General features: G+C 35.7%; 2 protein-coding genes across 2 annotated transcripts; both read right to left on the reverse strand.

The window, feature by feature from the left end:
* Nucleotides 1–181: 181 nt before the first annotated feature.
* Nucleotides 182–1752, reverse strand: LOC145605920 (uncharacterized). Its single transcript, XM_081661983.1, has 2 exons — nt 612–1752; nt 182–503 (listed from the first exon to the last, which is right to left on the reverse strand). Exons 1-2 carry the CDS (start codon nt 1623–1625, stop codon nt 456–458), a joined length of 1062 nt encoding a protein of 353 aa, XP_081518109.1. The 5' UTR covers nt 1626–1752; the 3' UTR covers nt 182–455.
* Nucleotides 1753–5393: 3641 nt separating this feature from the next.
* Nucleotides 5394–10887, reverse strand: LOC145605454 (putative sodium/metabolite cotransporter BASS1, chloroplastic). The gene is made up of 7 exons (XM_081661508.1): nt 10052–10887; nt 9117–9210; nt 8998–9031; nt 8861–8915; nt 6831–6914; nt 6462–6749; nt 5394–5791 (listed from the first exon to the last, which is right to left on the reverse strand). Exons 1-7 carry the CDS (start codon nt 10616–10618, stop codon nt 5639–5641), a joined length of 1275 nt encoding a protein of 424 aa, XP_081517634.1. The 5' UTR covers nt 10619–10887; the 3' UTR covers nt 5394–5638.
* Between the last annotated feature and the right edge of the window lie 1525 nt (nt 10888–12412).

Here is a 12412-nt window from a genome sequence, read left to right on the forward strand (position 1 = left end):
GCTTAAACGACTGCTATATAACCTTGCCAGGATCGTGTTAAATATCATTCTTTAACTTGCAGGCAAACTGGTGAATTGATTTGAATAGAGGCATTGCTAAATGTAAAATATAACATCGTTCAGTATTGTTGCTTAATTATTGAAGGACTAAATACGAATTCACATCCAATTGATGTAAACATAGAATGAACATTTTTTTATACTCTACTTGAATTGCAGATGCAAATTATGCAATTGTTCGATGACAGTCACAGACTACTGTCATTGAATATACAAAGTAAACAAAAAAACCATTAGCATGTATTTCGGATCACGTTCACTTCAAGGTCAGTATCTATCTAAAGTCAATTGATCCCTTATACCATTAAACATAGAAAACTAAACAAAAAAACTGGAGCATTTGCTATAAACCCAGAAATCAGCATCTTTCCACCAATTTCAAACTGTCAGAAGTTTTACTCCTCATCTCTGGCAACAATCTTGAACTTTCCTGTTTGTTTTTGCTGCAACAATGAAAATCAAACAAAACGAAACCACATCAATCAACCATTTATATCTCTTAATAACATTATATAACATTACATTAGATAAAACTTGATTAAATAAATTACCTTTTTCCACAGTTCAGTGTGTTTTTTGCAGAACCCAGCAACAATCCCACCAGTATTCTTCCCTTCTTTAAGCTCAATAGTCAAATCTTCCTGCAATCCACAAGTCACATGAAACGCCAATGGACACTTAGGCTCAGAACACTCAATAGCACACCCTTTGGTCTTTTTACACAGGTAACACCTATCCCTCCACCTCTTCTTTGGAATCTTCGAGCAATCGATCCCATCCCGGCCTTCAGGGTCCTCAAAGAAAACCTCCGGGACTAGCAAAGCGCACACGATGTGAGCCCAACGCCCATCACTCGTAGGCTTCATAGCACCTTGAGTGACAGGACAAAGGCAGCACTTGTGAGCCAAAGGTTGCGAGTTTGAGTCCGAGCACTGGGCACAGAACCACTCCCCCTCGGGAATACACTTGATGAGAGGGTTTCCGTAGCAGCTGGAATGAACCATAAGGTCACACCCGTCACAGAACACAATCGGATCTGACGGATCACCATCTGTGCTCTCACATACAGCACATAAAATCCCATCATCATCCTCGACTTCCTCCTCTTCCTCCTTTTCTCCATCACCCTCTACTTCGATTTCGACTCGATTCGATTCCTCTTCTCCACCATCACTCTCCATTTTAGATTCAACAGATGGGTCATACTCAAGATTCAGATCAATGGGTAGAACAAGAGAAGGGGAAGGAGATTTAACCGGGCTGAATTCGGGCTTAAAAGCCCAAATCCTTTTCTTGGCAGGTAAACAGTAAGGTGTAGGAGGGGTAATTGTATTTGAAGGAGGAATATTTTCTTTCTCATCATTGAAATCAAAAAATGAATCTCGGGCATATTTTCTCTTTTTAGCTGGGAGATTAGAGGGTGACAATGGTAAAGCTTTCGGTTTCGGTTCCGATTCGGGTTTCAGCTCCGGTTGACCGAGCAATTGCTGCTGCTGCTGTTGTTCTTGTTGTTGCAGCAGCCTGAATCGCTTTAATGGAGGTAAAAAATTGAAATTTGCATCCATTGTTAGAAGAGAGAGAAGAAGATTGAGAGAAATTAGCAAAGAAAATTGTGAAATTAGGGAAGTATATTGAAAAGATTTGGGGGTGTTATGATTTTAGAGGGATTGAAAATGAATTGAAAGGAGAAAAGGGGGGAAATAATGAAGAAGTCCGGGAAAATTAAAATGTTGGGTTTTGAGTTTTGCGGGTTGAAAAATGAAAATAGCGCGGAACTTTTAAAACGTTCAAAATGGGTTTATTTTTCAGGTTTTTCTTTTTTTTTTTTTGGTTAGAAGTTTGAAAGGTTTGGAAATGGCGCCATTTTGTGTTTTTGTATATTTTGTAAGGTTAGATTTGTCGTGGACTCGGCAGTGTTTTTAATTAAGGTTTTCGTGTGCAAAAGGTCTAAGTCGATTAACCGTATACTACTCATGTTACTCATATGCGTTTTGTTCACCTGATTTTTACTTATTTAAATTTATTTTACCTTATTTGAATATATTAAACTTTATTAGAACTTATATTCTTTGTAATTTGAAATGTTTGAAATTGGGGAGTAATATACATTTGAAGGTACTAAACCTTGGCAAATGTGTCACATAGGGTATCGAACTTTCACTTGTATCAAATAAAGTACTCTGACGCTGATCAGAGGTCAACTTTTCATAGGTAACTTGTATCAAATAAAGACCTACACACACAAGAACAACCAACTTCCACAAAGGTTCAGTGTAGCAGCCCTTCTCATGTTCAACAACTGATAATCACTCTCTATTTTCCTTACATGCTGCTTAGATTGCCTCATATCCTTCCTCATACTCAAGACTTCATTATTCAACTCCTATTTGTCTTGCATTAAGTCTATGATTACCTCTGTCTGCCAATTAGTTGGATCCTCCTGATCAACCCATTTTTTTAAGTATTTGCAGCCCCTTCTTCCTGTGTCTGTATCATAATCAGGGCAAGCAAGAAACGTCCTACCAGGATTATCCTTTGTCGATGCCCTACTTTTGGAAACTAACAGCCCACAGTTACATCTCTTTGAACCTGCACTCAGCCCATAACTAGTCCCACATATCTCTTATTTCTCTTAAATCAGATTGCAAATTTTTTTCAAGCCACTAAATTTTTTATCACAATTTTTTGAATGCAGATTATGTGATTCATTCCATTGCTGTTCAAGATGAAATATGGAGCCAAAATGCCAAACATATATAGCCTCTTAATTTTTGTAAAATGAAACAGCCATTTTTGGAACAAATTGAAAGTTCAGTACCTTCCCATTAATCGTGTCAGAATTTATATTTCTTTTATTTTTTATTTTGTTGTTAACCGGGAGTACCTTTACTGAAACAATTGAAAGTTCAGTACCTTCCCTGATACAATTGGCAAAAGGTTAGTACTCTATAGTGTATATTACTCTGAAATTGGGTAATTATGACATGTTTTGTCGCCTTATTTTCACTTATTTTACTAGGAAAAATATGCATAGATTAATTAATTGTGGAAAAAGTAAGTTTTAATTAGGGTTGACAAGGGATACTCGAGTTCAAATTACATCTAAGATAAATTTTAATAAGGTCTAATAAGTTCATATAAGTCCACATAAATTCATTTACGTATAAATAAGTGAAAATTAGATCAATAGAACATAATCTTAACCCTTTCCACTTACCAAACTTATAAACCCTTAACCCTTACCAGTTAGCACATAATCTTAATAATGTTGTTATTTGCACCATTTCATATAATAGAATTGTCATTAGTGGATTCCTAATATACTCTAATGAGAAAACATAATCAATAATGTTGTTAGATTCATATGAACATCAATTTCAACCTAGCTAACATTTTTAATACAGTAATATTTACTTATAATACATAATTATAAATATTAATGGTCCAACATGATTTTTGAAGATCATAAATAAAGTAAATAGAGCAAACAATAAGAGACAGAGTGAGTACGAGTATCAGGTGGGTACACCCTAAAATCCACACCCAACTCATCCAATAGTTTGCTAATAAGCAATATAGCTTATTAGGGCATTTGTTCATCATAATTGTTCTTTTATTTATTCCCTAACATCAATGAAGAAGAAGAAGAGCTAGAAATCTTTTGAATGATGCCTTTCTCAAGCATTTCTTAAACCAATAGTTCAATCACTTCCCTTTGCTTCAATGGGTATTAATGTACACCTTTATGTGCAAGAAATTCAGATAGCACTTCCAAGACACGATTATACATTTCCTTCAATGCCTAACCATCGAATGCCCAACTCCATATTGCAACTCCCCCGGACCCGGTGCTATAAACAATATTACTTGTACTACTATATAGGGCGTGTTCGGCGCTAGCTTTTGAGTAGCTTTTAGGTAGCTTTTAGTGGTTTGACTTGGTCAAACCACTACTTAACAAAAAATGTGAGTGTTTGGTAAGGCAGTGGTTAGGGTAGCTTTTAGTGGTGGAGGTAGCTTTTGTGAAAATTTAGAAAAATTAGCTTTTGAAATTAGAGGTAGCTTTTGACGTAGCTGTTGAAAATTTAATCTATAGTTTTAAAATAAAATATTGATTTTTATATGTAACAGCTAGTCAAACGCTACTTTACCGAACACTCATATCTAAATTATTTATCTTCACAGCTAACAGCTTGTTGACAGCTAACATCTACCTACACAGCTAACAGCTGCTTCCACAGCTACAACTACCTTCACAGCTATATTTTGCCGAACACGCCCATAAGCTTCTAAAGAATTATGTCGTTGAGCTCAACAACATTTTTAGGCGGTTTTGTCCTTAAATCTAGCATTCAAATCCATCACAAAAATTCTAGCCTACAGATTTCTCATTGTTAGTTATTAGAACCTTGTTTTCAGCTTTCCCTATCATACCCAACGAAGCTAAATCGAACTTTTGTCATCAGCTGTTTTTGCATAAAACATTGTATTTGCAACACTAGCTAATCCAAATCATAAGATAAATGCCATTATATTCAAGAAATCCGAGTTTGGGAATGTATTCTAAAGGTCAGGTGAATTGAACTCCCCTGCATCTGCTTGTTTCTTGGAGATTTTGAGCTAGCTAGTAGGAATGCTTCAAATATTTTGTACTACTCTTCAAAACAGTATTGACTTGCATTTTTATTTTTTTCCAGCCAATCTATCTTCGAACAGCTTGTTTTAAAGCATCTTGCTTTTGAGCTTGACCTTCCAATCTCAACTCGCTTTGATTTACCCCTCCATAGCCCATTTACTGCATTTCTTGTGGATACCAACTTAAATCCGATTTGCAGTTCCAAAATGTGCAGTTCTGTATCACTGATAAAAGACTCGAAGACTACTATATACTCAAGAACAGAGAAAATTGGAGAGTGAGAGAGGTTTAGACATAAAATATCTTGAATAAACCCAATCGTTGTATCATTTAGTACACAACTAGTTTTACGGTTAACCACAATCAATCACTCAACATACAATTGATTCTATAATTCAATCTGGCATCAGAATGACTAATAATGGAAAACTGATACTGGCACCAAAAGTAGTCAACAATCTTAATTACAATTTGTAACTAGCAGCCATACATCATCTTGCATTGGCCGAACCTATGCAAGCGTACTTGTACAGATTGCTGCTTGCTCAGATCACAATTAAGAGATCTTTCACTCAGAGGGCATGACAACCATAAACTTGCTGGTACACCCTCATAAAAATGTGCAAATGACCATCGATTTGATCATTTCACCTTTCCGAATCTAACTTCAATAATGAAATTTCAAAAGGATAAAAAGGAAAAAAAAGAGGATGAATTACTTTTTAACTTGGACATACAATATCAGGTGTTTATTTTAAAATATAAAGATATTCAAAGAATCCTACTTCAATAAAATTGATAGAGCGACATACATTTACTCACAATTTCCAAGTTAAATATAAATATAACAAGCAGCAAGGTATGAACTATGAAGAGAACGAGGAGAAGATAATTACATGCAGGTCGAATAGTAAATCAGAGCATCATTAATTCAGAGGCAATTCACTGCTCCGTCTCCTTAGGAGTGATGTATCTCCAGATTCCTGCCAAAGCACTGCCGATAATTGAGTGACAAACACTAGAGACAGCACAAGGAACTGCAGTCAATGGATTCCCAAAATGCTGATTTGCAAGCACTAGTCCAAGAACCGAATTCTGAAAGAAAAGTTCATGATTAGTTCAGTACAGGCAAAAGACTCCAGACTTAGTAACAATCCAAGTTCGATATACTAGTACTAGTTGTAATAGTAGTAGACATACGACTACCACCACCATCACCCCCTTTATTGAATATTTGAAAGTACACTAAAAACATAGAAACTGGCCACTCGCTAAATGCAGTGTATGTAGAAAAGCTAAATGTTCTAATAACTACTAAACTAATACAGCCTTTAAAGTGATCAGATTCTAACCCAATATACAGGTTGATCCAAGATAAAAGAATATTATTAAAGGAAACCAACTATCGATATATTTGGTTCTATATGTCAAGAAAGTTTCACTAAGGAAGCCTGTGGTGGAAATATTGAAGTTTTTGGGAATAAGTCAATCACAATTATCATTTAGCCACCTAAGGCATTATAGTGGCAATTTTTGTTAATGGTGTTATGCGGTGAAATAAGCGTTGGTACTGAAGCTAGTTAACACACCATTACTTTATAAGTATAATGTCGTCCTAGAAACAGGGTTTCCATGGAGTATTCTAGGAAAAGCTCCAAAACCCACTTTGCAGTTGCTTGCCAATAATTTCAATCTTGACTTGATTCAAACAAGGCCAGGTCATATCTTTCTACACAGTGAGCAACTCCAGAATATAAATTCTTACCTGCATTCCAACCTCTATTGATATGGTCCTAGCCGAAGTTATATCAATTCCAAGCAACCTTGCAAGCATGTAACCAAAGAAAAATCCAGATGAATGAAGCAGACAACAAGCTATCACAACTTGCACACCAGACATCATGATTGCAGAAGAACTCTGAGCAATTGCATGTCCGCAAAGAAGACCCACAGTCCCCACAGCAATGGGTGGCATCAAAGGAGAAACAAATTTTACAAGGCCCTGGAAATACTGATTTAAAAACGCGCCAGCTAACACAGGAAGCAACACAACCTGCAAACCTTAGAGTTAGAATTTCTGAAGACACCAGAGCAATTACGTAGTAAGAGTTGAGCTAAGAACAAAAGCACAAACCTGCAGTGTTGACATCAAAAGTCCAGCTGCATCAACTGCAACATATTGCCCAGCAAGTTTAGCAGTGAGGTAGGGAGTCATGACCTGCAATATGATGCTTTTGAGAAAACTCACATGATAGAAAACTTCATTGACACCAGCGAATTTAGCTTTAAGGCAGGAATATAGCTTTAGTGTTTAGACCAGTTCCAAATAATTCATTCTAGTATTAGATTGTTCTGCTGAAAGCTAACATTGACATGAGCACAGGGCAACCTCAGAAAATTCTCTACTCTGAGCTGAGCATATATAGAACTCATGAAAGCCAACTGGCTATACAAAAGGTTTCAGTAAACAGGAAAAAAAAAAAAAAAAAAAAGGGGACAAAGTTATTTCAATAAATGAACTTGCATGCACTAATTACAAACAGAAATCACAAATTTACCAAGAAAATAACATAACCAAGCACAAAAAAAGAAACATGTTCAGCATTTGATACTTGATTACCATAAAATGCCTTTTGCACCAACAACTTGTGTGTCCTTTACATTCAAAATGTCAAAAAAAGTCAAACAGGTCAGATCAGGAACACAGAAAGGAGAGCAGGATACATAATCCAACACTCCCTAACCTTACAAAAACTGTACCACCCATAGCAGAGAGAAAAAGAGTATAGAGTAGGCTTCTTCCTAGAAATAAAAGTTCAAAGGTCAATAAAGCACTGTATCAAGCTAAATAAGGAGGAAACCAGGGGTGTGCTATTGGTTGATAAAAGACTAGTAGCTGGTAGCAACCAAGACAGCCACCTAGGCAAGTTGCATCAAGATGCATGAAACAGTCTGCAAAGAGGAGCAAAAGAAATAAACTACTAACAGTGCCTAAGGGATTATAGATAACCCGCATTAGAAGATGTCAACTTTTTAAATAAAAGGAGGGGATCGATCAAACAATCACTCCCCCAGTCTTATATTATTTTGCATACCAGTTTTTGGTACAGGTAATAAAAATAGTGAATAGAAAGAAAAGCAAAGTGAGTGTGAGGTATAGGTCCAGCATTTGCTTTTGCGCTACTGAGACATATATATCCAAGATATTCCACGATCTATTGCAAAACTATTGACAAAAATAATAATTCCTCATGAGGATTGTTCAAGTCTATAAGAAAATTAAGGTAAAAAGTTGAAAAAATAGTTCTAAGGTAGTTTGTCCTTTGTACAAACTTTTACTAGATGTCACTTCATCTCTTGCTTCATTTTTTAGGAGTTAGTTAATTTACTCATTTGTTAGAAATCAATTTCATCTTTCGATTATCACTTTATTATGTGCAAAGCTGCATATAAATAAAGTAGGATCCTCCATGAGTCCATGGCATTGTCATTCTAGGAAAATTTAGCACCAATGACAGTAAGATTTTGCACCAATGTAAGAGTCACTATTAGTTAATGAGTTTATGTTCATATGGATAGCACTCATAGTAGTATAATTTAAAAGAATTGCAAGAGGCTCTCTCTCTCTCTCTCTTTTTTTTTTTTTTTTTTTTTTTTTTTTTTTTTTTTTTAATGGGTCTAGCCATCTAAATACATCAAACTTTTTCCCTTACTCCCATCCCTCGGCAGAGCCTCACTAGAGTAAAAAGTTGGTAATCTAACATTACGACATGATATAGTAGTGCAATGAGCTTCACCATAGTATATGTTTGGGTGGACAGGCATTCTCTGTGATGGTGTAATTCTCCATGATTACACAGCATAAAGCTGGATCTTTCTATATGCGGTTTTCAATTACCAAAATATAGGTATTAGATCATGAAAACAATCCAGCATTATCTTGCAAAGTCAGAAGAATCCACTCAAGCAAGGAACCATTATTTTCATGTATATTTAGCAACATAGAAATGGAACATTTCAAGGTATAGCTAACAAATAGAAAGGGTTTAATTCAATCACCCAAAAATAAAAGTTTACAGTAATGGATGCATATAATCAGGACAAACCACACTAAAAGGGCAAAAAATGAGTACAACAACAAGAAATGGTAATGAAGTTACAAACCACGGCTGAAAATGTGCTTGCTGCTGTCATCAGCACTGAAAGAGCAACATTTCCACTGCAGGAAGAAACGTGTTAGAAACCTACCAATTCTGGTTCTACTAATGAGTAAAATGCAAAACTCGCAAAAATCAACCTACCGGGCAATATAGGTGACAATATTACTTGCTGTCCCTGCAGTTTTGACGGCAAACATGTAAAAGAGGATGAAAAATAAGAACAGAAAAAAATAATTTAATGTCCTATGGAAATCACTCACCACCAGGACAACAGCCAACTAATATTAAGCCAGCTGCGTAATGGGATGGCAACCTTAGAAGTTTGCTGACAAGGAATCCTGACAATGGCATCACCTGCATTAGGAAAGGGGAATTTGGGCCTCAACTTCGAAACCACGATAACAATTCAGATTACTTATCACAAACTTGTGGGGAAGATGATAACAAAGGGCTGCAGAAGCCCTTTATGGGCAGATATGTGCTACAACAGGAGGACCAAGTCATCCTATCTTATGTTGGTCGTTCTAATATCGTAAAACTTATAAGTACATTATCTAGGTAAGAACACATTGCTTGTCGCAGTAATAGACATTCCCTGCACGATAAGGATTGATGCCACAAAATTCGCCAAGCAAATGCTAATGTATATACTAGGTGAAAAAAAAAAGGATTTCTATTAACTTGTTGATGGCTATCAAGATTATCGTATACTCATAAAACATTCAATTAGAGCGATAAGTAATATATGCCAAAAGATTCACTTGTTTTAGCACCTAATTCTAATCACCTGCAATAAGTCTAATAACAAACATTGAACAAAGTTTGAAGACCTCTCATAATGCCATCTACCTTGATAAAATCCTAAATGGAGATTGAAAATGGCAACATACATAGCTCTGTTTCATATAAGGATTCCTATTAGCTCTGTTTTCGGAACAATCACACAGATTCTCAATCCTTTTGGATTGAAATCAGTACGGATTTGGTTCATGTTCCAATTTCTTTCAGGTCAATTACATTTTTCTATAATCAACGCGTGTCATTTCAGGTTTCAATCATGCTTGACCCCCGAAATTTTTGAGCGGGATCAAATTGGTCAGCATTATATACAATGCATAATTAACAATCACAGCCAATACCAAAAATCTAGTAATCAAATAGAATAATAGAAGGTCTGAGATCGAAAGAAACAGACCGAGTACTGAAGAAAAAAACCGGCAATCACTTCTTTAGGCATAGAAAATGCCCCACTCAAATCATCCAAAGTAAGTGTCATGCCCATACCCAACATAGTAATAGTCAAACCCCAAATAGACATTTGAGGGGTGACCCAACTGAAAGAACTCGGCTTCAAAAGTCCAACCAAGCATCCTAAAGCAACCCATATCGGAAAAGCAGTTGAAAACGCATCACTGATAGCTTCAATGATCACCCTGACTGATGGTTTGTTCCCTGCACTCAAGCTGTTCGACGAATTGCCGCAGAGAAGCGGAGTACATTGATTCGTCTCATTCTTACGTTCAGGAGTAAGAAAACGTTTTTGGGTAGCAGGAAATGAAATGGGGTTTCTCAAATTAGTCGGAAAATCATCAATTTGGCATCTTAATCTGAGTGATGATGAAGTCTGAAACTTTGAGTGTTTGTTGGGAAGAGAGAGAAAATGGGTGATGGGATTTGCAATTGACGGCAAATGCTTGCTGCTGTGTGCGAAAGGATGCGCATTTGGTGCTCTTTGAATCGAAGAAAAAGAGGATTGCATCATTTTTAAGTTGCTAATTGCAGTCTGTAAGAATAGTTAGAGAAGATGATAGGGCGCCAAAATTAGAGATTTGACATTATTGAGCAGATTTTGAAATTGTGAAAGAAAGATTATATAAGGGGTGAGAGTTTATAGGCAATGGCGGCACAATCTAACATATTGCGAAGGCAGATGTACAGTGATGAAGAAGGCGAGAAGCAGAGGAAGATGACAACCAAGATCAGCATTCAGTACTAAACCTTGTTTAGCAAGTGGGAATTGAGGGTGGGATTGGGAATATTAATCCCAACCTACGGTAATTCCCATGTTTGGTTCATGGGAATGGGAAAATAAAGGGGAAGGGGAAGGGGAAGGGGAAGGGGAATAAAATGTTTCTATTCCCATCATTCTATTACCTAGGGAGGAGTAGGTAATAGAGATGGGAATTGGAAACAAGTAATGAATTGACTAAAATGCCATTAATGAAATAGAATGGAATAATTTTTATAAGGGTGTTTTCGTAATTGTAAAATGTTATTTCCTCTCTATTCCCAGCTCTTTCCAAACAAGACTTTAAACATATTTTATGAATTCCCACCTTCTAACTCCCATTCCCATCCTATAATCCCCAAATTCCCATTCCCACTTGCCAAACGCCCCGTGTTTGTTTTGTGAGGAGTATGAGGACGAGAAAAGTTAACTACGGACATGAACAAAAATTGTCTCTCTCTTTTTTTTTTTTTTTGCCTAGTAAGGAGAAGGGTTCTACCGGGTCGGAATCTCTCACAGATCAACCTGACCAAAGTTAGTGGGCTAGACAATATGGGAGTTGGGGGGGGGGGGGGGAGGGTAGACCTGGCAATCCTGACCAAATCTGACATGAATGGCCCCACCCATGGCCCGAAACCCGAAAACAACCCGACCAGAAGTGGAATTAATTAGTGAACACTAGACCTTAGTGTAGGTTGGACACCCTACACCCCTCTAACCATGTTGTTTAGAGTACTACCCACACCCTCCACTAACTTTCATTTTATCTCTCCTTACTCTTTTTTACATTTTTTCTCTCCAAACCCATTTCTATGCAAGGTTCTCTCTCATCAAAAGCTTTAATTGCAAAATTGTTTTTAAATTATCACAAAAAAAATCTTCATGCACTATGAAATTCAATAAAACAAGGTGCAACATCTGAAAAAGTAAGTTATTTTGTTTAAATTTGGATTGAAAAAGAGTACAAACTCTAGGTTTTACTAATTTTTTTGTTGCAATATAATGTATTTCGAAAATGTAATCGAAACATCAAACATGAAAAATGTAAATCAATGTAAGTATTATACTATAATCTTAGGAATTTTTATTGAAGAACTAATAAATTATATCAGTATTTTTTTCAGTTTTGTTTGCAGAGCGAAGGAAACCGTTTCAGAGAAGAGAAACAAAGATTATCTTTCGTAGTTATTTTTTTTATTATTTTTTCTTTAATTTTTTATTTTATTTTTATGAATGTTCATTTTCATTTTGTTAAATGTTCATTTATATGTTAGTATAACGTCATTCACATTTTAATTGATGATAAATGTTAATTTACGTATTGATAAATGTTCATTTTCATTATATATAAATGTTAATTTACGTATTGATAAATGTTCATTTTCATTCTTATACATGATCATTTCATTTTTAACAAGTAAATGCATTAATTTTAAAATGAATATGTGCATATACTTAAAAGTTCATTTTTATACTACTAATTAAAGCACCCAATTATATCATGAATTAGTTCTTTTAACAAATTAAATAAGGAATTTCAATAAGAGT

Source organism: Chenopodium album, chromosome 22 (genome assembly GCF_948465745.1).
Source record: "Chenopodium album chromosome 22, dcCheAlbu1.1, whole genome shotgun sequence".
In the NCBI taxonomy this organism is placed as follows: Eukaryota; Viridiplantae; Streptophyta; class Magnoliopsida; order Caryophyllales; family Amaranthaceae; genus Chenopodium; species Chenopodium album.

What these genes read in the sequence shown, in the direction of transcription:
- LOC145605454 (XM_081661508.1), bottom strand. Translation starts at nt 10,618, where the DNA reads ATGATGCAATCCTCTTTTTCTTCGATTCAAAGAGCACCAAATGCGCAT. An exon ending in ATTGTCACCTATATTGCCCG is followed by an intron (nt 8,916 to 8,997) that starts GTAGGTTGATTT and finishes TTCTTCCTGCAG; the next exon opens with TGGAAATGTTGCTCTTTCAG. An exon ending in TTTTGATGTCAACACTGCAG is followed by an intron (nt 6,750 to 6,830) that starts GTTTGTGCTTTT and finishes TAAGGTTTGCAG; the next exon opens with GTTGTGTTGCTTCCTGTGTT.
- LOC145605920 (XM_081661983.1), bottom strand. Translation starts at nt 1,625, where the DNA reads ATGGATGCAAATTTCAATTTTTTACCTCCATTAAAGCGATTCAGGCTG. An exon ending in ACACTGAACTGTGGAAAAAG is followed by an intron (nt 504 to 611) that starts GTAATTTATTTA and finishes TCATTGTTGCAG; the next exon opens with CAAAAACAAACAGGAAAGTT.